The sequence below is a fragment of the Brachyistius frenatus genome, unplaced genomic scaffold (genome assembly GCF_029030835.1).
Source record: "Brachyistius frenatus isolate BFR_SWC_R1_liver_20210118 unplaced genomic scaffold, ASM2903083v1 Contig_6, whole genome shotgun sequence".
NCBI classification, from domain to species: domain Eukaryota; kingdom Metazoa; phylum Chordata; class Actinopteri; family Embiotocidae; genus Brachyistius; species Brachyistius frenatus.
In genome coordinates, this window is record NW_027210605.1 from 5,314,661 (window position 1) to 5,341,078 (window position 26,418).

Sequence of the window (26,418 nt, forward strand, 5' to 3'; positions counted from 1 at the left end):
CAGGGAGCAAAGAATACCTTTCCCGAGTGATGAGAACAGGAACATGTGGGGATACCGAGCCGGAAGAAGGCAAGATAGATCATTTCTGCTTCGCTGTAATATGCATCAGGTACCAACATGATGTAGTGCCAATTCTCCCCCATCCATTCCTCTCTGGAGGGTATCCTTCATTTGCATTCAAATGAGGGTACGAGGTTAGTGTGTGAAGATGGTGGGTGGGGGTGGGGAGTGGGGGGCGCACACATGGAAGCGCGCGCTTCACGACGCACATAGTGGCTCTTCATAGCGAAGAAATGAATCAAGTATGACTCCATAAAACTTATCTACATGTCACGCTACACAGTACCGAGCTGCAGATCATAGCTGCATGAAGGAGTCTCCGCTCCGCTCTCTCCCCTGCAACATTTTATGCACCTCCAGCCTTTGCACTTTGTCGCCAACGCCAGGAGATGGAGCCCTTGGACTCGTGTACGCGCGTGTCTCGTTAAGGTCTTGGAAGAACAAAGACCACACGGATGTGAAAAACAGGAAACACGAGCTCTTTAAAAGAAGGCTAAATTTGCAGATATATATATATATATATATATATATATAAATAAAAAATTAAATGATGAAGGCTCGCTTAAATACAAATGAAGGCCGGCAAACTGTTCATGACTATTACGCCTTGTGCAACTTTTGAAAAAAAAAAAAAAAAAACAAAAAAAAACAATGTTTGAACACAACACCATCGTGTCCGACACGTCGCGGCTGTTCAACATGCAAGGGTCAACGAAACATTTATTAAACACATTTGATGATGGAAGAACCCCAGAAAAAAAAAAAAAATGAATGCAAAGCATATCAATCAGTGGTATGACTACAGTACAAATTGTCATTTTTTTTTTAATCACAATATCCATGTAAATGAAAAAGAAAGCGAGAGTGACTCTATTCCTTCTGTAGTAATATGAAGGGGTTGACAGGATGTGGTCCCTGAAGGGCACAATTCTTGTTGTAGGAGACACTCGGAATGTTGTTACGGGCTACGGTGGCGTTTATCGACGATTTACTCTGCTTTAATGAGCATCCGGTTTATTTAATGAAAGAAAATCAAGCGACCAAACAAAAACAGGCCAGCCGTTACTGGAATGTACACCGCATCTTATCCTAACGTTGATTATGTCATACGGTGCGAGCCCGTGCAAAAAGAAGAAAGAAAGAAAAAAAAAAAAAAAAAAAAAAAAAAAAAAAGGAAAGGAAAATGAAACTTTGTCGAGCGGTAGTCCTGGGAGTGTGACTGGATCAGCCACCGGTACTCCTCACAGCTTTGATTGAAGGAGTGGAAATTGGGAGGAAAAAGGGAGTAGGAGGATCAGTGCCATTATGTCTGGGCTGAACAGCGGCTCGCTGGTAGACTGCTGCAGGCAGGACCTCTATCGTAGAAGGGACCACTTGATTTGTTCTTTGGCAGACTGAAGTACCTGTGGAAGAAAAATTGTTTTATCCCAGCAGAATGGCTACAGTGAGAGAAAAAAAAAAAAAACCTTAAGAGAAAAAAATATCAAATAAAGCAAGAATGACATACAAGTGGTATCACTGAGGAGGTTAAAAGTAACAATGGTTATAAAAAAATTAAAAAAATTTAAAAAAAAAGAAGTTACATATAATTGCTCCAATATTGAACCAAAAAAATGATGAAATGGGGATATAAATGAAGAAAAATGCGCAAGGCCCAATTAATCATCTTAATTCATTGAATGAGAGCGGAATCATAACCATAAAGCATGGGGACTGGGTACAGGCATTAATCATGGCCAGAGGAGGGATGGCTGCAGCCAGTCTCAGGCCTCTTAAATGACAACATTAATCAGGAAGAGCTCACACACTCACACACACAGGCTCACGGAAGACCTAAAAGACAGGAAACACTGTTGGCTACCTACCTCCTCGCCCCTGAATAATTAGTAATCATGTATGCCGTCTTGCATATTAGACCGTGCAAAATATGACAACCTCGAAGCGAGTGACAAACTAGCAGTAGAGGAGGATGACGCAATAACAATGCCCTTGTATCCGCGGGTTCTGAAGTAATGACTTTTAAGAGTCAATAAACTAATGGATCTTTTAAACTTTATAGCAGAGAAAAGATCACGGTAGGGATGGTTTTCTCACCTGGGTGACTGTCTGCTCTGTCAAAGGCACATCATCGCCCTGCAAGAACGATCACATTAGATTTACAGCTGACAAAACCAACCAACCAACCAACCAACCAACATTAAACTTTGCAGGATACTTTGGAGAGGAGAGGAGCTTACTCTAAGAGCCACACGATGCACAACCTGCTGTGGGTCACTCTCTAAGATCACCCTGCATCAGATGCAAAAAAACACAGACCAAAAATTAGTAATCACAGATGAAAAAAAAAAAAAAGGAAGCAGTCTTTTTTTTTTTTTTTTTTTTTTTTAACAAGAAATGACTCGGCATTAATTCTTACATACCCTCCATCTACGATTTCATCCACAGCCAAGAAGAGCCCCTCCATGTTCTCCAACAAAGCCCTCCTCTCCACGTTCTTTCTGCAGCGTGGGAAATATATGCGTGTTGCGCTTAATTTTGTAAATATCCGATAAAGATTGCACACAAGAAGTTGTGTTGAAGTGCCAAAACGTACCTCAACATCTGACTGAGTGAATCAAAGAGGCAGTTTAGAACCGCCATGAGCATAAGCTGTTGAAAATTAAAAACAATTAAAAACATATTAGAACATATCCATGTCTAATGAGACCATTGAGTGTTTCTATCAGCTGGGGGTAAACAAATATTTTTTTTCCAAATCACTCAAGAAATAGCATGTTATTACTTTTTAGGGTATTTTATAAACAGTATTTTTTTTTTTTTTTTTAGCTCTCAAAGCACACAAGTTCTTCCAATTTTGACCAATGTCAAACCTGTACAGTCTCTAAACTATTATTTTTCATAAACAAGACAGTGTTCAAAGGGGCCACATTTTAAAAAGAATAAAATCATTTTGTTAATTACAAAACTACTGTTCAAGTATTGTTAAAAAAATTAAATATATATATACACACACATATATATACATGTACATACACACATATATATATACACATATACATACATACACATGTACATATATGTATGTGTATATGTATGTATGTATGTATATATATATACACATATATATGTATATACATACATATATATATATGCATATATATACACACATATACATATATATATACATACATACATATATATATTATACATATATAATTTTATATATATACATATATATACACATATACATACATATACATGTTTGTAATATTGATTATTCTAATTGCTTTCTATAGCCATTGTTCCACAGCTACAGATACACTGTGTCTCAATTGGGAGGACATTTAAACAGATAACGCTGAGTGAAGTTGCTGAATAACTCGTATAACTTTATGACGTGAAAACATGTTGTATTTCCTTTGGATCTATTGTGCACATATATGTATATCACCCCACAGCTAAAAAAAAATATATATATATATATATGATTAAAATAGTTTAATGCAAAGAAAGTTACAAATTATTTGACACCAAGCTGCAGTGGATGAAGAGTTAAACAACACAATTATTACAAAAGTTGAACTTCAGAATAAACAGTATGAAATCAAGGATCTTTCAAAAAGATCCGGATAAAATTAAGTGTTTTAGTACTCTGGATTGTTGTGTTACAATACGAAAAATAACAATGTATATGAGGTGCTGTTTGATCTCCTACCAATTAAAATTATTACACCGGTTCTTACAGACAGGATAAGATTAGGCACACTTTCAGCAGATTAATATTTGTGTGATTTTTTTTTTACTTAATAAATAAAATTATTAAAACTTTAAGCTTACCTCGTTTTCATGTGAACTTCCAATCACATAAAAGAAAAGGTCTATGTTGCTCTTGTAGACAACAGTGAGGCCCTCGAGTAATGCTATCTCACCTAAAGGGACACAAACAACAACCAGACACGTTATCAGACATTTATTTAAGTAAAGTCGCTGTCGTTAATACGATACGCATTACTCACTGTCCGTCCTGTGTGTTTTGTTGAATATGTTCTTCTCAAACGCCTTCTGCTCCTTCACTGTCGGGTACGTGTCATCATAATACTGTAGATGTAATTAAATGAAAGATGTGATATTTTGATATGTAACCCAAATTAGGCTTTAACTAGTTCGATTTTTTTTTAATAATTTTTTTTATTAAAGGATAAAGTTGAAATCCCCTTCAAAATAAAAAATAAACAGTCTGTTAGTTGATCTCTTAATACTTTCCAATTTCCCCCAGTCGATCTGTGACAATCAGCCCACCGCCAATTTGGTCTTACTGAGGATGTAAATCTATTAAAAACTCGTCATAACTACATGGTTTTACTTCTTTTTTTTTTAAGTATTATTATTATTATTATTTTTAAACAACATAATAATTTCCTAACAAAACTGGGCAATGTTTTAGAAAAGAAAATCCAATCAGAAACAAATTATGTATTTATTATCGTCAGCATCAGGACAGTGTGTGTGTGTTGGAGGAGTGACTTAAAAAAATAAAAATAAAAATAAAGAGCCACCCAGTGCTTTAGCTCGACAGACGATAAATTGACAGCACAATCAATTCACTGTTGATTTGAGTCTTTTCAAAAGATTCACAGGAAATCTTTAAGACATATTTTAACCACGGAGAAGAATCGCACCGTATAAATGCCCCAAAAAAAACCCAACCTCGTACCTTGGCATAAAGCCTGTCTCCGTCGTTGTCCAGAATGAGAACTGCTTTGACGGTGTACAAGGACGGTTCCTGTGAAGGCAGCACACGTTAACAGCTGACTTTTATCTGCACACGTGTGTCGTTTGATTTGAGGGAAATTGGCGTCAGTAAAGTCATTGAATAATTTAATAATGTGACACTCGGGAAAATAAATAAATAAATAAACAGGGGATAACAAACTCTTGACAGGACGGCTGTGGAAGGCGCTGACATGGGAGTGAATGAGACGACCGCGACAGTCACACAATTTTGACTGAAATAGTCATTAAATGTCTTATTTGCGAAGTCGAGAGGAAAAACGTGACACTTCCACATCACCGGTGGCTTAACTTCAGGCAGGCTAGCTGGTTAGCCAACACAGCTAACCTTTTTATTTATTTATTTATTTTTACGGTAGTTAGCTCCACGTCGAGTTAACACGACCGCGAGCTAATGACGCGTTTCGAAACTACTTCTCGTTAAAAGTCTGAATGGTTTTCTTTCTTCTTTTTTTAAACACAAGCGCTGACATTACCAGTATTGGAGAATCCATCTTCTTTCGTGTTTAGCGAAACCAGCTATCGCGCTAGTAGCGGCGGTCTACGTAATACGTCGAGTAAATGAGGCGCTCGCCTATTGGTTGACGTCAGACGTTACGTTGCACGTAAACGGGGGCAAAGATCACTTGCGCGACGAGGCGCGGAGCCTGCACGGACCAATACCGCAGACTCTGTATAAACGACCGATACGTGTAATTTATGCTGAACATCACACGTGATATTGCTCTTTATGAAGTACATGTAACCTCACCAGCATCTGTAACACATCTGTCCCTTCAATAGGAAAAGTTGCAGCTTCGAAATAACCCTGAAGTAAAGTTAAATGTGTAGTCCGCCAATTTTATTTCTGTAAATCTTGGCTGGCTTCTGTTGCAACATAAACGAACCCAATTCCCTTTATTGTAAATATCATAAAAGTTAATCTGCAATCCATCCATAATTCCAAGATAATTCCTTATGATTTTTTTTTTTTTTATGGTGGTTATTAGAACATTTTTATTTTTTTTATTTTATTTTTTTAACATTTAAGTAGGCCTACCAGGAAGTTTACTTTAGAGTTGAAATCTAAACAATGAATAAGGAAGATAAACCTAATGGCATTGTGTGAGTGTAGTAACTTAATGTGGTTGCTGCATGGTAACCAGAAATCTCTTGTTTTACAAGCCATTTTAGCTTGCTTGTACTCATCAGCATATTTTTTTTCAGGATCCTCCTACATTTAACCAAACCCAATTATCTTAGTTCCCACTTCTGGGAAGCATTTGGAAACCCAGGTTGATGGGGATTTCCCTCTATCTCACTCCATAAATTACATCACTGTTTGGCCTTACTGTAGGATATTTTTGGCCCTAAGTTTCAAATAATGCTGGAAAGCAAATGGTGTACAGCTGCAGAACATGGTTAAGAGATACAAACTATTTTGATGTGAATTCATAACAGTACTGTGGGAAACCATGATATGTTGCAATATAGCTCTATGTTTACACAATTCAGCAGCTAGGATTTCAAAATTGCCTCGACGAGAGAAGAAACATGCTGCCTTGAACTCTAGCTTACGGTCAAAAGATCTTCAGATGTCACTGTCATGCTATATCATCTTTAAAGTCAAACATATTTTCATATTGATATGTTTTTAAAAGGCACCACGGTGATGATGATAACGACTTGCAGAGTTGATGATGGTATTGATTGAAAGTTGAATGATGAATCAACATACAAAAAGTATGTCACGACTGTTACTTTGCTGGAAAGTGCACGGTGTTGCTATAAAGGAACCACACAAATTATTTATTTTAGATAGGTTGTATGAAATGTATGCGTGCACACTTAGTTGAAAGGCCTTAAGGAATAAACTGAAGCATTAAATTAAATAAATGAATAAAGTGACCACTGCAGAAAATCTTCAAAGCAGGATGTGAGAAAACTGTTCAAGAGGCTAATTATGTCTCACATAAATCTCTGGTTCAAGTTCAGCATATATATATATATAATGAACTATTACTCAAATAGGTTGAAATATGTAATTGTAATGTATAAAAGTGAAAGATTGTGATAGTATGGGCTCTCCCCCACATATGCCAGCAACCACAGCAGTTAGCAGTTCCCTTCCTAAGAACCAAGTGGTCCTTTTATCAGCGTTAAGCAGAGCTTCCGCCAGCCAACATCCTCCTTTCCCTGCCGTCCCTCTCTGCATCTGTATTACCAACCAGCCTTGACATTCATTGCTATGAACACATGGGCCTTATCACATGTACATATATAATTATATACACAAACTGGCACGCAAGCACTTCCAGAGCACCTTTACTGACAAAAAAGTACAATATTTACTAGTGATTTCCTTTTTTTTAAGCCCATTTTCTAACAGCACTTATATAATGTCAGTGTATGAGCGCAAAAATGAAGGTGAAAAGGATAACTATCCGAAAATAATCAAGAGATGCAATACTGTTGTTGCAAAACGTTATCTTAATCTGAACATCTTGAGATAAGGGCAGGCCACATTGAGACATTCAGAAGAATGATGCTGCATGTTTAGGTTCCTCATTTGACACTACGTGGCCATCATGACATGCACTTTAAGGAACAACAATGGAAAAGCTATCGTTGAATCCCGCTGAAGTCTGTGAGCAAGACATCATTTTTCATCCAATTTATTTAAAATAGTTGATAAATGTATAAATTTGAATGTGCATCTTTGATATTGTCCATAGCAGAAATAGCCCATTTTGTTCAACTTGATATCAGCTGAACAGAGTACCCGAAGATGGATCAAATGCACAAAACCATTCAATCTGTGTATTGCGACTCTACATGTCACCATTTTCATGTCCCCTTTATTTGCAGTGTTATTTTATTGTATTTTAAATGTTAACAATTAAAAAATAAGTACATTTTTACATTTTAGATTGAGATTACAGGAAGTCAATAATCAATATAAGAAAAACTACTTCATCTGCCCTTTCTTGTTTTTGTTTCCTTTCCCAGAAACGGACTCCAAAAATATTCCCTTTTTGATACCACAACCCAATGTACACACTCATTTTCTTTGGTAGTGAGGTGGTTTTTCCACTCATGTCTGATACAGCTTTCTGGATGCTAAAACAAACCGAAAATCCCACATTTCCTAGTTTTTTTAATGAACAAATTAAATGCCCTGGAAACACCATAGAGGATATGGAGAGGAAGAAACAAACATGTTGACAGAATAATTTCAGATTAGATTTAACACACCCTTGTGTAAAATTCAATGGTCATAAAGACAATTTAAGTCTAAGTGAGTCAAGCGTGGGCAGTTTCCAGTCAGCATGTCCAGTCTGTTTTTGAAGTAGAGTTGTCTGTAGCACTGAGGTGCACAATAGGTAAACTGTGACAGCCCTGAGGGGTTCAGACAAGCTGGAAAGCAGAGATGTTAAAGACTAATTGAAGCAAACAAACACAAACAGGGAACGTGGGCGTTGACCTGGGAACTGTGTCCAGATTGAAAACCGCTGTGGTCGCTATAATAACAGGGTGCTCTTTGGCATGCTGTGGCAGTGGTTGAGTCAGGGGCTGGGTGCTAGGAACTCGGGTTGGGAAGTCCCTTCTTTGATTCCTGGTAGACATTCACCTTTCTAGACTCTGTCAGCCACCTACTTTTTCCAGTTAGAACAATGACAGTAAAAACATTGAGATTTATGTCTCAGTGGGATGTGATATTGTAACAGGCCAGACAAAACCTTCCATGTTCTCTGAAAGTAGCTGCAGCTCTAAAATGAATGTTTATTCCACAATAAAATCGAGCTTCAGGTCGATATTCAGGGCAGACATTGACATTAAGTACCTCAAATTTAATTATCCTCATGCCATGTGTATCTTTAAATAGGCCTAATTTAAATTCCAAATGTTCGTGCTAATTACTGCTGCAAGTGTCCAAAAATGCCTTAAATTAAGTTAAGTATGATGCCGCTGTGAATAGTGTAGATGTTTTTTCTGTATTATTGTTTTTCAAATGTCATAATTTGCCATTATAAAAGTCACAATATGATAAGTTCAAATAAACTTTTAGATCACTTTGTCACATCTATATAGTGTTAGGAATGTATGTGTGTATGTGTGTGAATGCCTTGACTATATAATCGGGTTTTTTTTTGTCAGTTCAACAGTGTGTATTGTAATTAACCACTGCTATTCAAGGAAAGAAGTGATTGTGACATTTGTTTTCAGTTTTGCATTTCTGAAAAATTCGGTGCTTATTTAAATAAGTGGCCCGCTTTTGTTGCACAATGCAACTGTTTTAAGTGAGAATGACTGCATAGTTTTGTCCTTTTAGAAAATGAGATCCCCTACATGCAGGTAAATTTGCAAAGATGCATTTGCGTGTGCTTATTTCTCAAAGACTTTGATATTATTTTAAATATACACAATGCCCTAACATATGCTATGCCACAGAAGCTGAATTAACAGATGCATATATAAATGTTTCCATCAAGTGATTTGTTTTCATGAACAAATGTTTTAAAAAATGAAACCTATCCACTATGTTGCACACTGTGTCCACAGCAGGAGGTCTGTTCCAGAGAATGAAACGTTGAATATTTCATGTGATCCAGATTAGTTCCAAAATCATCATTGTCACTGAGACAGACTGACACTGTCATCTATTACTGTAAGACAGTAAATATGTATTCCTCTATAAAACAATAAATGTGGAACATCTCTATTATCAGTAATTGTGTGAAAGCCGTTGCACAATAGGGCAGTTCTACACAACACATAGCCTTTGTGAGTTCACTGTTCACAGTGCTTCAGATCAGGGCAATGAGGGGATTTTTTTTGTTAAGGATTTTAATGGTCACTTGCTATGTAAGACACGCTCCCCTCCATTCTCCCCCTGCTCCTCTCTCTCCCTTGGCGGTTGCTCTGCCAGATAGAGGAACAATGTAGTCTTTCTTACCTGTCGGAGGGTGTACATTCCATCTCTGCTAAACTAAGTCTCAATCCTGCCTCCAACCCACCCCTGCTTGAGCAGGGCCCTCACTGCAACACCGGCTCTGACTCCAGGTGCTCCACATCACACTCCTCATAACTTTCGTTTGGGAGGATTTGAAAGGACACTGTTCTTGTACGGTTTGGCCCGGACAGAGACATACACACGGCTACTTTTCACCCACTTTTAATTGTTTAATCTGATCCTTTTATGTGTATTGTCATAATGATCAAAATTGCTTAGCTTTTTGGGATTTGTAAACATCTACCTACTTTATTGTGGACTGACAGAATGATTGCCTTGGTGCATGCCAGACTGTTGGTTTGTGGTTTGTCATGTGGGCTAAAGGGAAATTTGGAGGTTGGGGTGCAAGTGTGCTATTAAGGATACAAGAGTGCAAAAAGTTGTGGTGTGGGTGCTTTACAGGAAGATTGCGTTTGTCTGCAGAGAGCCATCCCACTTATGGCTGGTGGCTGTATGTGCAGCTGAACAGAAAGAGACACATAGTTGAATGAGAGATAGAGCAAGAGGCCTCATGTGTTGGACTTCTTGTGAGCTGTTAAAAGTTAGTAACAAAACGACAACAGCACTCAGTATTTTTCTTGTTTTCACCTCCAGGATTGTACTTCACATCTGAAGCTTCTTACTCATCACCTGTTGAGGACGCAAAGAATGTTGCTCAGGTACGTTCATCCATATCTTCCGTCTGCTGATTTGTCATTTCTTTATTGCATTATATTGTAGCAAACGTTCCCATAAAGACAGCAGACATAATCATGTAACATTGTGAAACAATTGAACAATGCGACTACAGTGTGGACAACTTTTATATTAATTTAAGATGGAACGCAGAGTTCTTTTATATAGATTTACATAAACTAGATTTTATTCATTTAAGATTTAAATTAGCTGGTTTGATTTTACTATTCATGATCAATTTTGATTCCTTAATCTTTAAGAAACTCACCACCAACACAGGACTGATTATAAGATCATAGCAAAATATAACAGTTATAAATACAAAATTTTAGAACATTTAGGTTACGCAATATGAAATAATTAACATGTTGCAATAGCAAATAGTCTTACAAAGACAACTTCCACCAAACTAATAATCAATATTTCTTATTTAATGCATGGGATTTCTTTTGAAGGTCGTTAAGCGGAAATTAGATGTGTAATTAAAATCCTAAAACAAAAAACCAATGAGAAAGGAAAACATATTTGGTTAAGATGATCCAGGTCATGGTAAGATAAGTATCAAGTATTAGCAGGAAAAAAAAATACTTGTTTTACGCAGATAAATATAATTTTTGCAGGTAATATTTTTTTTTTTTTTAGATTTAAGCCAGTTTAATTGATGCAGGCCACTAAAGCTTCTTCAAAGATATATACTGTGACCTTTTACACATGAGTGTGACACAGCCTGCTGTTTGTTACTAATTTTTAATTTAAAATAATTCTAACTTCACAGGTATCTTCAGACACTCCTGACACTGACTACAGGTTGTGTCATAACCACAAATTAGTTTCTGCATTATTATATGGAGTAGCCAGAGGATGCCGCTTAATGACACCATGTTTTTCTTTTATTGATGGAAAGACTTGTTCAATCCATTGTTCATCTGTTCAAAAACTATCGATTGAAACAACATGGTCTTCAGAATGACATGCAAATCATAAAATTGACCTTTCTGCTGAAAGACTGACATAGGACAATTAGTATTATGATCATTTTTACTCACACAACTGAACAGTTCTAAGTCACACACAACAATGTAGAGGAATACTCGAATTATGAATTTGCTCATTACCGTAACCGGAACAATACAGATGCAATAGTGCCACCGATGTATGCTAACTGAAGCTGCAGCCCTGTCCCTGGTTTGAGTTTAAATTCAGGGTTAAAAACTAAACAAACTGTTACAACTGATTCAGGTTAAATACACCACAATAGATAACACAGGTTGTGTGCGCTGTAGCTATATTTGCATATGTCAGTGTGCATCTGTGTGCACTGACATGTGTCTATCTGTCAGTTTATATACTTATAGACTTTTTTTTTGTAATTCAGGTGTTGAGATGCTCCATAATCGCAGTCTTTTACTGAAAAAGTCTGAAATACAGTTGTACAAGTAGAACATGGTAAAACTACAATGCTGTCCAGTTAAAAGAGTCTAACAGTTACTGCAGACATGTTAGCCGGACACCAAATTTTCCAAAATAGCCGTCAGGCCCCGTCTTGTAGAGCACGCTGTTTTCCCGCAGATTGTCTTATCAGGGGTTGGCATAGCTGCTCTCTGGGACAACTGATGGGAGGAGTCAACTCAACTCAACTGAACCCTTTCTGTGTTCCAAAAGAACCTTCACAATACAGCACCAGCAGGTCGACAGATACGTACTAATATACAGTTAGAAATTTGTGTTTAAAGCATGGTGTGAATTAATGGTTTGCCTATACATGAGCTAATGTGAGTTTTGTCTTTTGTTTTTTATTTCTGGTGTGTTGGACGCTGATAAGTGATGATAAATTATTGTGTCTCCACCAGGTTAATTTTTTGCAGCAAAAGCCTCTCCTGAATGTGTTCAACAGCCAACTATGTTCTCCCTCTGAGGAGAACCTGTGAGGTAGGTCTGCCTATGAGGTGGGACAACAGAAACTTCATCACCCAAACAAGCCTAAAATAGACTCTTGAATGAGTTGTCTTTTAAAAATATCACGTATCATTTGTTTTTCCAACTCAAGGCAGTAGCTACTCCAGGCAGGCTGTGCGGGGGAGTGTCCATGCCAGCTAATTTCCCTGGAGTCAGGTCTCATGGAGCTCCTCAGGACACAGAGATGGATGTGGCTTGGCAGGAGTTGATGGCCATCACAGAGTTGCAGGTAACTGTAGCACTGATACACCAGAAGCCCTGTATTATTGAGGTGCAGGTTTTGCTTCTTAAACAAATGCATATAAGAACACATTACAAAAGAATTCTTTTATTTTTTTTTTTTTAATTTTCTGCACAGCACCTGGAGACAGTTAAACGTTTGAAAAGCTCTGTGTATTTGGTTTTTGAACTGAAAAGCAGTTGATGCTGCCAAAAAAGTGTTTCTTAAAATGTCAGTGCACTATTTACAGCATGCAAACGATTTTTTTTTTTTGTAAGGCTCAGAGCTTCATGAACTCATTCGACTTTAATTGACTCATCAGGACTTATGTGGTAAAACTCAACAATCATGGGCTCCTATAAGCAACAGACTAATGCCTACAAAGCAGGAGAAACAGAAACAAAAGATATCAAAGCACCACTTCACAATTTTCTACTTGCAGTTATGGTAAAATGTGGAAGTCGAGATGAAAACGTTCTGATAAAACTGCACGTATGCTGAGTACAAAGGCAAAGCAAAACACCAATATGATAGAAAAAGCTGCATGTTTAGTTGATACAGGAGTGGTGGTGGAATAGGATGAAAAGAACACCGTGCCAGTTGTTTAGCATTGGGATGAATTATGTTTTGTAGTACAGGAAACATTGCATGAATTGAAGGAAGAATGGATTTCACTAAAGATCAGCAAATGTTATTCAATCAGTCCAAAAACTGAAGAGACGTTTATGTATAGCTTCAAAAAGCATTCGATATCTGTGTATAGTGAAGATAACATTTATTTTTTTTAGATCATGTTTGCTTCTTGAAGGGTTTTATTTCTTTTCACTACAAGAATCAGCCAAATGTGTGATCAAACTTTCAAAATGAATTTTAACATGAGTCGTGTTGAAAGTATGACTACACAACTGCTAAACGTGGTCGATAAATGAAAATGCATTCATAATTGATTGACAGAATATATTTGTTTCACTCCACAGAAACATATTTCACTGTTGTCATGCGATGCTCTATAGGTGAAAAACTAAGACACACTCAGGTGAAATGGGCAACAATGGTACATTTGAGTGATGGCAGGATGAAGAGATTGTGAGAGGGGGCATGCTGTATGTTGCTAGTGGCCCCCTGCACTGCACAATAGCCATCTGTTTCCAAGTGAAACCTGATCACATCTTTGAGAGCCCTTCATAGACTTTGGGTGGCAGGATGAAGTGGGGGCAAACTCTGGTCTACAGCAAACCACATGAATTGTAAAAAAATTGTATTTCACTAATTAGGGTCCAGAAAAAACACCTTTAGTCATTTTATTGCTATTTAAGTGACGTATGTTTTTGCCCGTCAGTCATAACTGGGTGCTTCTGTTACAGGAGTTTGAAGTCCCCGGTGAAGGCTCCTATGAAACAGCACAGTACCAAACTATGGAGCCCATGGTGCCTGTGGGACAGTATGGGATGGTTCACTCCAACTCTGAGCCTCCGCCTGCTGCTTGTGAGCTGAGTGCTGCAGACACTTACGAAGGATGTTACTCCGAAGAGGCCTGTCATCGTGTAGGCAGCCACACAGAGGCAATGTACGGAAACTCTGCATCTCATCTGGGTCAAAGAATGCTCCCCATCTTCTCTCACACACAGCCCTCTCTGATGACCCTGAGGGACCAGATGAGCACGTCAGGTACCAGTCAAGGGCACAGGAGAGCCAACGCCTGTCTCTCTCAGGGTTTAAGTCGGCACATGCCGTGGACTACGCATGGACAAAGCGCACACACTCGCTCAGCGGAGGATCTGGAGTCGGACTCTGGTCTGTCTCTGGGTTCCAGTCCACCTTTGGCCTCCCCAGATAATCCTGTTGGTGGTGCACCAGGTTACCAGAGCGTAGACATAGGCATGACTTATAGTGACGGTGAACCAGACAGCAGGGCCAAGCACGCCAGACGAGCCCACATCCATTACCCAATGGACTGCCAGAGTCAACCTCACTCATATTCACACTCAGGTGCACATCCATCTTATTTTCAGCCTCAACCCAGTTTATCTCACACGCAACCTGGTCCTTTAACTCCCCGATCAGTCAAACCGCAGGGTCCGGCTGCTGCTTTGAGTGACCTATACAATGATTCTCCAACTTCCAGCAGAGGGAGCTCACAGCACAACATGTACACAAAACCACAAGGAAGCATCTCCTCTCCTGCGCCGCTGAGCAGAGATGAGCGGCGGGCTTTGGCTTTGAAGATCCCCTTCCCCATGGACAAGATTATCAATCTACCTGTGGATGACTTCAATGAGCTCCTGACACAGTATACGCTGACAGATTCCCAACTAGCACTGGTCAGGGACATTAGACGGAGAGGGAAGAACAAGGTGGCAGCTCAGAACTGCAGGAAGAGGAAGCTTGAAAGCATAATACACCTGGAAAGAGAACTGAATCAGCTGCAGGCCCAGAGAGAGCACCTGGCACAGGAACGGCTCGAGTTCCAGCGCAGCTTGAGTTTCATTAAATGTCGCCTCACAGACCTCTACGCAGAAGTATTTTCTCACTTGCGAGATGAAGATGGACAACCATACTCGATAGACGATTATTCCTTACAACAGACACCGGATGGTAAAATTTATTTGGTACCTCACAAAGCAATGTAAGAGAGCAATGCTGGATAACTGGGAATAGTCTCATTATTTATTCTCCAGAAAATGTATGTTACCATCTGATTGTGCCAACTGAACCTACGTCAACTGTCTGGACATTTCATATGTGGCTATGACTTCACCCTCATGTTAAAACTTGCCAAACATGTATCAATGGACACTTGTCATGATCTTTGAATTGACTGAAACCACAACAGCTTTCTTTATATATATATATATACACACACATATATATATACATATATATTAAAAAAATACTTTATTAAAGAAAGTAAAAAAAGCAAACTGCACAGCAGTCTTCAATTGAGTTTAAAAACTTGAGCACCCGCATGACTGTTCAGCTCACCTGTGGGAGGAAAAAGAAAAAGAAAAAGAAAACTCAGGCTGACTATAAATACACCAGAAATGTGAGGATGTGGTTTTGAGGATTTGTACCTGACTGAGCCATTGTCACTGAAATGAAGTCAGGTTTTGGAGACGATGTGTAGTTGCCTAAGAAGCAGAATCACAAAATAAGTAAAACGCAATCTCTCAAAACAAAATAATCAATGTTCATTTCTATTAACAGCATGCAATAAGTTGGGCCTCTGAAGAATTAGAGAGGCCAGTTTTACCAGTCAACATTGGTGCAAGTGATAAAACTTGGTTACGTTACGTCATTACTGGGCTACACAACTCACTACCAGCTACATGACAAAAATCAAGATATACTATCAGTAGTTGAGAAGTCTGGTCTTACCTACAGACAGCACCTTAAGCCTTTTGGCAGCTGCTGCTTGCTAGCCTCAGGCCTCTGTTCTCACTCTCCCCTGCTTCAATGATCCTGGCGATGGTTTTGCTACTTCTCTCCCTCAGCTTGCTTCCATGGCTAGCCTCAAAGACTTTGCATGTAAGCTAGCATCCTCCAGATGATCTTTGCAGAATTCAGGGTGGAGTCTGTACCAAGTGATGAGCTCTTTGTGATGATACCATTTGCACCTCACTTTTCATTCCTCAACCAGTATCGTTTATGTATCGACTCATGGAGTTTGTAGAGACACGGAAATGGACTTCGCCATACTCCTCGCATGATGTAAAATATGACCCACGATCCCACCTTGTGCAGCGTTTAGTAGTGAACACTCCCTTTCCCAAACTTTAAAGAAGCCACTGAGACTTGTTTTAAAAAACAAAAAAAAACCCTGAAAGATGGTTTATTTCAGATTAATTTGATGCAGTTACAAATAAAAACCAGACTTAAAGATCTACATAAAACCGTAGTGGAATGCTTGCTTTCCAGAAACACCTTTGATTTAAAAAAAAAAAAAAAAAAAAAAAAAAAAAAAAGAAGAAAGGAAAAACAAAAACCACAACACAAGAAACGTTTAAATGAAGGCCCTCCATGATTTATCTACTGTACATCTTCTTGCAGCAGCAGTAACCTGCCACAACTGTTTGGCTGAGCAGATTTAGGATGTAAACCTGCAGCTGCCCTGTCACTTCGCTTGCTCTCCTCTCCTTGCTCTCCTCTCCTCTCCTAAGTACTCAGTCCTGTTGAACAATACGGAACAACATTGTTAACTGTGTGCTGGCTTTGTATGGCCTGACATCCAGAGTGAATTTGTTTAAAAGGTTATCTGCACTTAATGATTCCCTGCAACGACAAACTCTGGCTTTTACATTACAAGACTAAAACTGTCAAGCATGACTTTCAGTTCTTACCAATTCACATCTCAAAATCTTCCTGGACGGCCATAGCCACTGTTGTTGGAGCCACCTCCGTAGCCACCTGGAAGCAACAACAACAACATCCCAACAATTTAGAGACATTATGCAAAAGGTGAGGATACTTGGTATCTACAATCTCTGTCTGAAGACTTACCAAAGCTCCTGCCACCGCCGCCACCGCCGCCGCCACTTCCACCGCCACCAAAGTTGTTCTTCATTGGGCCAAAGTTAGAAGCTTGGGGGTCGTAGTGGCCCATGTTGTTGTAGTTGTTGCCATTGCCGCCACCGCCGCCGCCTCCCCCACCACCACCGCCGCCACAGTTGCCTATAATTAGACAATTTGCATTACAGTAACCATACCTGAAGCCAGAACAGTTTTATACAGTTGAGAGGCAAACAAAAAAATAAATAAACACCTTACCATAACCATTGCTGTCGTAACCATTTCCTCCATAGCCTCCCCCTCCACCTCCACCACCCTGGTTGTAACCTTGGTTATAACCGCGGTTGCCGCCATTATTGTATCCACCAGGACCGCTGGGGCCTCCATAGCCTACAACATCAACAACTATTTAGTACGTTGAAAGTTTCTTTTAGCAGAGTAAATACATGAACCTAACAAAATGGCCAACTTACCACCATCACCTCCATTGCAATTGTAAGGACCATCGCCATATCGCCCCCTTCCACCTGAATGAGCATCTGAAATGAGGTTATAATATTAGCTATATCACATCTATTATAAAGACAATATTGTATGCACCATGATTCAAGCAGTCATACCCTGATTGAAGCCTCTGTCGTAATCGTAGGGTCTTCCACCACTGCTGCTACGACCTACATTTCAAAAAAAAGAAAAAAGAAAGAATTTAGAATGTATTGAATAGAAAAACAGTAATGTTGTTGCATAGTAAAACATATAAATTAAATAAATGATGCCTACCTCCTCTCATTCCCATTCCTGCACTCTGCATTTCCTGTTTCGTGAGGGCCTTCCTCACTTCACAGTTGTGACAGTTTATTGTGTGGTATTTCTGGACTGTGGGGTGGAAAACAATTTGTTTAGTACCCAAATGCACTTAAGAGGTACCTGAAAAAAAATTAAAATTAAAATTAAAAAAAAAAGGAAACCGCAATGGAGGTGTCAACGAATGTACTTACTGACAATCCTATCAACGGAATCATGGTCATCAAAGGTAACAAAGGCAAAGCCTCTCTTCTTTCCAGTGTTACGATCAGTCATGATGTCAATGACCTCGATTTTGCCAAACTGTTGGAAGTAGTCCCGCAGGTGTGACTCCTCTGTATCTTCCTTGATGCCGCCGACAAATATTTTTTTCACCGTCACATGGGCACCTGGCCGGTTTGAGTCCTGTGATCAAAAGGTCGGCGCTGTAACTTACGCCATTTCTTTTTCGGAAATGCATCACATGTAGACAGAGCAGTTTTAACATACCTCTCTGGAGACTGCTCGCTTTGGCTCTACCACTCTTCCATCAACCTTGTGAGGGCGGGCAGACATGGCAGCATCAACTTCCTGTACCGAGGAGTAGGTTACAAATCCAAAACCCCTGGACCTCTTGCTGTTGGGGTCCCTCATGACCTAAAGAAAGAGGCTCCAATTATGCTCAACTTTACCACAGACAAATTCACGAATTCATACAGATAGGCACACAAAAAAAAAAAAAAGAAAAAAAAAAAAGGGGAAATGATCGTGATTCAAATTGTCAATGAAGCCCACTTACCACACAATCTGTAAGACTCCCCCATTGCTCAAAATGTGCCCGAAGGCTTTCGTCTGTGGTCTCGAAGCTCAGACCTCCGATGAAGAGCTTGCGAAGCTGCTCCGGCTCACGTGGGACCTGCACAATAGACAAAAGCGAGACTGTAGCACATGCATCACCGGTGTCCTAATCAACAACTTGTACCAGGTCGGTAATTGTTTACCATAACCCGTTGCATAATTAACACCGCGCTAATAAGTGTACTAATCCTACCCTGCGCCGCAAATCACAAATCAGGGCAGGGTGGAGGAGGGAGACACCGCCGCCATTAACAGACCGGTCAGATGATGTTCAAAACTGCCATTATTAGTGGCATTAACATGCAAAACGATACCTATTGTATACGATGTTTGAGCCTTTAGTGCATGGTAGACAACGACAAGTGAAAATGTTGCGTTTCAGCTGATTGTATGAACAAAAGACCACGAGGCCCGGCTGTTATAAAATGGCGGCTTTACAACACTGGTGCTGCGACGAAAAGGTCTGCAGCGAGCGAACCCGGAGGTATTTAATATTTGACGTTTTTACACATCCACGTACAGGAACGGGCACATAAGTCTTTCCAAACTAGATAGGTACTCACATCTTTCGACATCTTTGCAGAGATATCCTGGAAGACTCCTTGCGTTCCGAAAGAAGAGTAGTGATCTGCGTCAGACGAGCTTAGCGTACTATTCTACTGTACGATAAATAGTAAACGACACACCTCTGTCACGCAGCGATTGGTCAGTTGTTCCCGCTGCAGTCTGACGTCAGCGGGTACTGAATCTTGATTGGGCCAAATCCAATCAATCACCCCGAACGCCCAATAGCGTATTTGGCAGGCGTGCTTTTCACCAAGACAAAAAAAAAAAAAAAAATAGGTCGTGGATGTTATATATGTGAAAGAAAACGTCCTAGATATTGAGTTTTGTTCATGTTGCCGTGGTCAGTAAGCATAAAGTGGACACAACGGGGTTAATGCCATACATATACCGAGGAGCAGCTCAGGAAATAATAGCACATTGATAAAAAAAATAAAAATAATTGTTTTTTTTTAACTTGAGGGTGGAGCCTTTGTGCAGCGAAGACGTTAATACTTTCCAGTACCGGAAAAAAAAAAAACACAAAAAAAAACCTCACCTTATACACGTTTATATCTAATATATATTATTTACGGGTATGCACCGTGCACATATTCTATAATAAACCCGCTGTACACTCTCCGTGGTGGGAGCGACCTGATATGTAGGTCATCAGCTGACCGAGGGGCGGGCACGTTCATTGTGCGCCTTTATCGCGCGCTTTTTACGCACAGCGGAGCGCTAAGTACCTTTTGTGAGCAAGACTAGATGCTAAAGTAGCTCCAGCGGTTTGGCCTCGCAGACTACCGGTCCACTTAAGACGGGGGGTTACCGCCGCGGTTAACGGGTCAAAACCGACAGTCTAGATATCCAAAGGGTAAGCACGACCGACGTGGCTCACGACGCCGCCGCCGCCGCCGCCGCCGCTAATGCTGCCGCAAAGGAGCGAAACGTGGTTTGATATATCTAGAGTTAGCTCGCTCGGTGCAGCATTAGCTCGCATGCTTTACCTTCTTAGCTTTGCTTGTGATGCAAACTCGGCTAAAGCGTAGCTTCGTAGCGCAGCATAACAACCGCATCTCCATCGCTATGTTGCGCGTAATGCGTTTTCTGGTTGACGCGGACAGGTACCGAGAGATTTATATTTGGCCTGTTGAATTGAGCGTTTACTCGGGTTTTGCGGTGCCTGTCGGCCGATCGAAGGAACCACAATGAAATGAGTCCTCTGCGAAAGCTGGCGTTGGCTGACACTCGAGCGTATCGGCCTGCTCTGGGGTTAACGCTATTTATGTGTACGTACATCGGTTTGATCGCAGAGAGGGAGGTTTTTTTTTTTGTTTGTTTTTGTTTTCCATTAACATGGGATTTTATGTCGTTTCCCGTTGGACAGGGACGTGCCCTTGGCCTGCTACAAACTTTGCTATGGGCAAAAAGTCTCGCGAAGAGGAGTCCTCATCCTCTGATGAGGAAGAATATGTTGTGGAAAAGGTGCTGGACAGGAGGGTGGTGAAAGGCAGGGTCGAGTTTTTCCTGAAGTGGAAAGGATACTCGGAGTAAGTAGTAACTACTAACTAGTGTTTTTTTTTTTTTTTTTTAACCTTCCATCACTACAATGAATCATCAACACAGCGATGGGCTATAGACACCTTTTTTTTTTTTTAGATACTGCAAATAATTGATGACATGTCGGGAGTGTATTGTTGGTTTCCATTCAGAAATGAAATGGGGGAAAACCATAACAGTTAGCAGTGTGGCTACCATTAGCTGAGCTGACAGGGGGAATTCATACACAGTCATATGAACTCAGACCCTTTCCAAAATGTTAAGACCAGGAAGAAAACACTTGAGATAAATCAGAATGTTTATAACATCACATATTGTCCCCAAGTTTGACGTATTCTTTTAATTGCGGGTTACGGTGGTACTGGTACTGACTTGCTGCACTGTGATCTTCCTCAGTAAGCACAACACATGGGAACCAGAGAAGAATCTGGACTGCCCTGAGCTTATTTCAGAATTCATGAAGACCTACAAGAAGAGCAGCGGTGGAAGCTCCACACCGAGCAGCGGGGCCAGCAAATCGAACACAGGCTCCCTGGGACGCTCCAAAGACTCCAGCAGCTCGAAGAAGAGAAGCTCGGATGATGACGAGGAGGGTGGATCTAAACCCAAAAAGAAGAAGGAGGTGAGCAATACAAGGGTTTCCCCTCCATCTATAGAGTCATTTAAGGCACCACTCATAATCAAAATCATACTGAAAATCACGTGGTTGTTTTTTTTGGGTGTCGTTTGTTTTATTTTCTCTTAACTTTTCGAGCCTGGGGAAAACCCAGCAATACGCTGGCGCAGTAGTTTTGTTTTAAATCCGACAGGCGTTTGATGCAGTAAAGAATTGGTGAAGTTTCAAATTTACGCTTAATATTATACAAGATACACTGAATTTGATTCAGCTAAAAGTAATAGCATTCGATGTTTGCATTTCCAGGTGTGAGGTCAACAGTTTTGTGGGCTGCACAGCAAAGACTCGAAAGCAGCTTTCTGAGTTTACCAATTGATTTCAAAACTCGCTCTTTGTATGTTGATTAATAATAAAGCAGTTGATGGCCGTGTCATATTAAGCTGTAGAAAGGAACTGTTTCTCCTCTACATTTCCAAGGATACATTCAAATAGAATACTGGTGCTTACAGCTCAACAGTAATTAAAAGTAATCAATCAAAAGTGAAGTTGTTTTCAATGAAAGCCCTTATCAGTGGCATACAGTGAGCCTAATATTAAATCAATGGTTTTTGTCCCAAAGCTGAGAGTTTAACATTATTTATTTAGCATTGGAAAATAAAGAGTTAAAGTCCTCAAAGATGGCATAATTGATTTGATGTGGATTATTTGCATGTGTGAGGCTGACACCTTTGTGGGCTGCACAGTGGAGACTCAAAGGCAGCTTTTTTGCTCTTTTGATCACAGCTCTTGGTTTAAAAATGTATCATTTTGCATGTTAAGTAGCACTTGGTGGGCGTCTCATGTTTATCTGAAAAGAGTGAAATTGTTGCTTTTATACATTTCCAGGGATATACTTTTCACTTCCGTTTTTCTGACTCGATTTATTTTTTAGCATCGGAAAGCAATTGTTAAGAGTTCAAATCCTTCCACGAAAAGCTTGTATGAATCTGTAAAACGGACTGTTGGTGGATTTTCTAAACTATGAATTTGTTTGCCAGTACGTCTAAACACAATCAGCGTTTATAAAGTGCTCGAGATGTGTAAGCAAGTGTTTGTTTGTTTGTTTCAGGATGAGATTCTAGTTGCACGTGGCTTTGAGAGAGGACTTGAGCCGGAGAAGATCATCGGAGCAACTGACTCGTGTGGAGAACTGATGTTTCTTATGAAGTGGTAGGTTTTGTAGATGTGTTGTGATTCTAAATTTGGCACGTGTTTCCATATGAAATCTGTCACTCAAAAACATCCGGTGTTGTCATTGACAATCTTTCATGCTTAGTCCTCAATATTAGTATAGACTTTAATATTAAAACGGAAACAGAAACTTTGTTTCTGTGCAGCACTTGCAGTCTTTTCCACTACTGCATGCCTGTTGTAATGGCATGAGTCTTCGAAATGACAGCTCTCAATGTTTCATAATTCTACTTGGAAATTACCCATTAGCAGCAGTAATGGCCATCCATATACAAAAACCACACCATAAAACTTTATGCAACTACACATTATCTGGATGGATATATGCAGTGCCTCGTCACTCATGCCTATACCTAGAGTTACAGTGAGATTATACTAGTACTATAGCTGAGATGTTGTTGATGCAGTTATTATCAATAAAAAGGGACAATATAAAAAGGAAAATAAAATGAATATAAATATCAGATTCAAAAGCTTCATGTGCTTGTTCCTGCATTTACGAGGCACTGGCTACAATTTTTTTAGTGTTAAAATCATATTCAGCAAAATGTTTTTAAATCATTGTTACTCAAATAATAAACAGGAAGAAGAAAAAAAATCCACCTAAAGCAAATCTTTAATTTATCACTGGTAATTGAACTGTACACTGCAATATAAAAAAAAAACCCGACAACAACAGAATCTGTATTTTTGAATGATAGTTTGAAAATTATTTACCTGACAGGCAGCTAACACAAGTCTGCTTTTTCTTTTTTCTTTTTTTTTTTTTAAAAGGCATTCAATTGACATGGAACATTAAATCTGCAGACACAATTCAAACTTGTCCAATGAATTTACAGTAATGTTTTAACAAGTTGTATACCACGTTTGCATTTTATATACAGTCCCAACATGCACACAGTTGACTTGGGAAAAAAATGCCACGTGTATGAAAATCATGATCTTGTGCAGAGATACACGTTCTGAGATGGTTTTAAACTTGATCTCTTGCAGGAAAGACTCTGATGAGGCTGATCTCGTGCTCGCCAAGGAGGCCAATCATAAGTGCCCACAGATTGTCATAGCCTTCTATGAGGAACGTCTCACCTGGCATGAAGACAGTGACAAGAAGGAGAAGGACGCTGTCAGTGCGTGAGCACGTAAGCTCAGGAGAAAACGTGACCTTCTCCACTGCAGGGACAACCTTGAGTCAGACATTTTTCACACCCAAAACTTCCATCCTTCACCTTTTTCCGTGTCCAGCGACGACACAAAGACGGCGGACACGGTTGTGTTATCTCCATCAATGCCCCATCGGAGCACAAGGGCCCAGACTGCCGAAAAGGAACCATTAAAACAGGAGGAGAAGCTGTAGTGGACATGGGTGAAATGCTACTGGGGAGGGTTTCTACTGTCTTTGTAATCTTTACCTTCTTTTTTTTTTTTTTTTAAATGTCTTAACACATGTTTTAGTGCTTACAGGACGCGATCATGTCAGTAAGGTAAAAAACAGAGGTGGCAATCTGTTGAAAATCTGAACGTAGTCGAGAGCCAGAGTTGATACAAGATGTGTGAACCACAAGGTGTGGTTGCACAAGTCCCATGTGAAGGTCGTTATAAACGCTGCACCACTTTTTAAAGAACCCACTGTGGATAAGCCCATGATATTGATATGCAGGAAGCAACTACCGCAGCACTTTCCTGACTACATAATCACTTCCTATTCAAAGGTTTTTTTTTATCTCTTTTAAATTTATTATTTTTCAGTTCGTCCTGTCTGCCAGGGTATAACTACTCAAATTATAAACTTGCAGAGGACAAAAGTCAATTATGTCATCATAATGTAGTGATATCCTTGTTCATTTTCTTTTTAACTGATCTTTTTTTCCAAGTTACAGTGTACGAATATTGTGTGGTGTTTTTTTTTTAAAGTTCTTCACACTTTTACCAGTTTAAGAAAAGGACAATAAAAACATTTTTTTTTGCTCAGCTTTGTACCTTTTTTTTTTTTTTTTTTTTTAATAACTGCAGCGTTATTTATTTTCATGTTCACAGTTTGACAATCTTCACTTCTATCTATATCCAATGAAACCAGCATTCACATCAGTCATTGGGATCTGCCACCTTGTGGCTAAAAGATGTAAACTTCCTTGACTGTGACCAATTTCAATGATGACAACCCTGCAGTTTTAATGATTAGTGATACTGTTTTTTGGGGTTTTTTTTAAGTGCTGAGCAGGAAAATCCACTCATTGCTCCAAGTGTTTGTTCCTAACGTCATGGAAACATTAAAACGCGTTTCTAATATGATTAGTCATGCATGCTAATGTGAAGAGTTTAATGGGACTTGGCTAAAGGGAATTAAGACGTGGGCTGTAATACGTGGAAAACAGCAGTCAATTTTTACATACAAGATGGATGCCACTTCTGTAGTTTGGTCTGTTGTGCTCCAGCATGGACTCCGAGGACCAAATGTTTAGTGTCTACAGACTGAGACCTGCTGTTTTCTATTTTCTTTTCTATTTTCTTTTATTTGGCATTGTGATTTTTCTCCCCTTTCATACGTACAATACATGAATCACGTCCAGTCATATCACTTAGATTATTGTTTTGGTGTCATTTTCTTTTAAAATATTTTGTCCCCAATTTTTGCCAGTGCAGAATTTTTTAAAAGTAGACTATTTCTTGTGTGAACGAAATGTTACAAATAAGTGTACAGTAGCACCCTTTAATAAACATTTTCAATGTTAAAGTGGCTATCGGTTGGCTTTTATTGTAGGGTTTGAATGAAAACGTCTTCACAAATAAATTAATTTAAACCCACACCTCTGTAGTTGAAAAAAAACCAAAAGATCAAAATAACTTAATTATGAAACTTATAATTAGATCAAAATTGTTTTGGAATTATAACCCTAAAAGTCAAAAGCATCATGAGACAGGGTCTGTTTGATTATGGCTTCTGCCAAAATGAGACAATTTTATTAGTTTACTTGAAGAAAATGTTTAAAGAGCACTAGCTGCTCTTCTCCAACAGATGGTGCTGTTGAACAATATCAAGGGAGAAGTCACACTGTTTTTATGCAAGTCATTTACAGTTCAACCACTTGAAGTTGCTCACTAAAACAGTTCATAAATTGGTGTCTGTGGATTATTATGCATATTTTCAATGGACAGCATAATGTTGTGTTCACTGAGTAGCGTCACGTGTTACATCAGCTGAATCCAGTGAAGTACGCAGAGTTCAAACTCACGCAGATTTAATTTAATCTGTAATTGAGTTTCCAGAGTTAACTGTGGATACAGTGTGTCAGGCTGAAATATGATTACAAAAAAGGAAAACATGAAAAATATTTTATATTACCTACATTTTTTTTCTTTCTTTTAGCATAACCATGAAATAAATAAGGATATTGATTCATAGTAATAAGTGGAGAGAGATGAGCAATTACACTCAAAAAAGGTCAGATCAGGGTCATTATGGTTGGTGCCTTAAACCCCTCGGGCACTGAGGGGACCCACTTCATTTCACAACTTGAGTGACAAACTGAATACTTGAATATGTAAAACATGGAGAATTTTTTTTTTCTTAACTTAAAAGTCTCTCAAAAGAAATTGAAAATGACAGAGTGCATCGACCAATTGAAA

At 39.2% G+C, this 26,418-nt stretch overlaps 4 protein-coding genes across 8 annotated transcripts; 2 read left to right on the top strand and 2 right to left on the bottom strand.

Moving 5' to 3' along the window:
* Positions 1–867: 867 nt before the first annotated feature.
* Positions 868–5,411, bottom strand: copz1 (COPI coat complex subunit zeta 1). Its single transcript, XM_069687677.1, has 9 exons — positions 5,328–5,411; positions 4,775–4,843; positions 4,077–4,158; positions 3,898–3,989; positions 2,654–2,709; positions 2,481–2,558; positions 2,298–2,349; positions 2,155–2,193; positions 868–1,463 (listed from the first exon to the last, which is right to left on the bottom strand). Exons 1-9 carry the CDS (start codon positions 5,343–5,345, stop codon positions 1,416–1,418), a joined length of 534 nt encoding a protein of 177 aa, XP_069543778.1. The 5' UTR covers positions 5,346–5,411; the 3' UTR covers positions 868–1,415.
* A 4,931-nt stretch (positions 5,412–10,342) lies between these two features.
* Positions 10,343–15,325, top strand: nfe2 (nuclear factor, erythroid 2). 3 transcript variants are annotated; one of them, XM_069687703.1, is made up of 4 exons: positions 10,343–10,503; positions 12,370–12,448; positions 12,567–12,704; positions 14,060–15,325. In XM_069687703.1, the coding sequence occupies exons 2-4, from the start codon at positions 12,401–12,403 to the stop codon at positions 15,323–15,325; spliced, it is 1,452 nt and encodes a 483-aa protein (XP_069543804.1). In that variant the 5' UTR covers positions 10,343–10,503; positions 12,370–12,400. The 3 variants fall into 3 exon arrangements, with proteins under 3 accessions (XP_069543804.1, XP_069543798.1, XP_069543790.1); XM_069687697.1 differs by lacking the exon at positions 10,343–10,503 and adding an exon at positions 12,123–12,291; XM_069687689.1 differs by lacking the exon at positions 10,343–10,503 and having other exon boundaries at positions 12,123–12,448.
* On the bottom strand, positions 15,284–19,514 carry hnrnpa1b (heterogeneous nuclear ribonucleoprotein A1b). Of its 2 annotated transcripts, XR_011310265.1 has the most exons (12): positions 19,406–19,514; positions 18,784–18,900; positions 18,495–18,641; positions 18,200–18,410; positions 17,982–18,077; positions 17,822–17,875; positions 17,675–17,740; positions 17,460–17,591; positions 17,193–17,363; positions 17,033–17,099; positions 15,767–15,823; positions 15,284–15,677 (listed from the first exon to the last, which is right to left on the bottom strand). XR_011310265.1 is itself a non-coding variant. In XM_069687714.1 (11 exons), the coding sequence occupies exons 1-10, from the start codon at positions 19,415–19,417 to the stop codon at positions 17,044–17,046; spliced, it is 1,062 nt and encodes a 353-aa protein (XP_069543815.1). In that variant the 5' UTR covers positions 19,418–19,514; the 3' UTR covers positions 16,509–16,861; positions 17,033–17,043. The 2 variants fall into 2 exon arrangements, 1 of the variants encoding a protein (XP_069543815.1); XM_069687714.1 differs by lacking the exons at positions 15,284–15,677; positions 15,767–15,823 and adding an exon at positions 16,509–16,861.
* On the top strand, positions 18,875–25,525 carry cbx5 (chromobox homolog 5 (HP1 alpha homolog, Drosophila)). Of its 2 annotated transcripts, none has more exons than XM_069687735.1 (5): positions 18,875–18,969; positions 20,776–20,938; positions 21,345–21,570; positions 22,673–22,773; positions 23,788–25,525. In XM_069687735.1, the coding sequence occupies exons 1-5, from the start codon at positions 18,933–18,935 to the stop codon at positions 23,927–23,929; spliced, it is 669 nt and encodes a 222-aa protein (XP_069543836.1). In that variant the 5' UTR covers positions 18,875–18,932; the 3' UTR covers positions 23,930–25,525. The 2 variants fall into 2 exon arrangements, with proteins under 2 accessions (XP_069543836.1, XP_069543844.1); XM_069687743.1 differs by lacking the exon at positions 18,875–18,969 and adding an exon at positions 20,083–20,262.
* The last annotated feature ends 893 nt before the right edge of the window (positions 25,526–26,418 follow it).

What these genes read in the sequence shown, in the direction of transcription:
- copz1 (XM_069687677.1), bottom strand. An exon ending in GAGACAGGCTTTATGCCAAG is followed by an intron (nt 4,159 to 4,774) that starts GTACGAGGTTGG and finishes TTACATCTACAG; the next exon opens with TATTATGATGACACGTACCC. An exon ending in GAAGTTCACATGAAAACGAG is followed by an intron (nt 2,710 to 3,897) that starts GTAAGCTTAAAG and finishes AATTTTCAACAG; the next exon opens with CTTATGCTCATGGCGGTTCT.
- nfe2 (XM_069687703.1), top strand. Translation starts at nt 12,401, where the DNA reads ATGTGTTCAACAGCCAACTATGTTCTCCCTCTGAGGAGAACCTGTGAG. An exon ending in CTCTGAGGAGAACCTGTGAG is followed by an intron (nt 12,449 to 12,566) that starts GTAGGTCTGCCT and finishes TTCCAACTCAAG; the next exon opens with GCAGTAGCTACTCCAGGCAG. An exon ending in TGGCCATCACAGAGTTGCAG is followed by an intron (nt 12,705 to 14,059) that starts GTAACTGTAGCA and finishes CTTCTGTTACAG; the next exon opens with GAGTTTGAAGTCCCCGGTGA.
- cbx5 (XM_069687735.1), top strand. Translation starts at nt 18,933, where the DNA reads ATGCATCACCGGTGTCCTAATCAACAACTTGTACCAG. An exon ending in AAGTGGAAAGGATACTCGGA is followed by an intron (nt 20,939 to 21,344) that starts GTAAGTAGTAAC and finishes GATCTTCCTCAG; the next exon opens with TAAGCACAACACATGGGAAC. An exon ending in AACCCAAAAAGAAGAAGGAG is followed by an intron (nt 21,571 to 22,672) that starts GTGAGCAATACA and finishes TGTTTGTTTCAG; the next exon opens with GATGAGATTCTAGTTGCACG.
- hnrnpa1b (XM_069687714.1), bottom strand. An exon ending in GGAGTCTTACAGATTGTGTG is followed by an intron (nt 18,642 to 18,783) that starts GTAAGTGGGCTT and finishes CTCTTTCTTTAG; the next exon opens with GTCATGAGGGACCCCAACAG. An exon ending in AGCGAGCAGTCTCCAGAGAG is followed by an intron (nt 18,411 to 18,494) that starts GTATGTTAAAAC and finishes TTTTGATCACAG; the next exon opens with GACTCAAACCGGCCAGGTGC.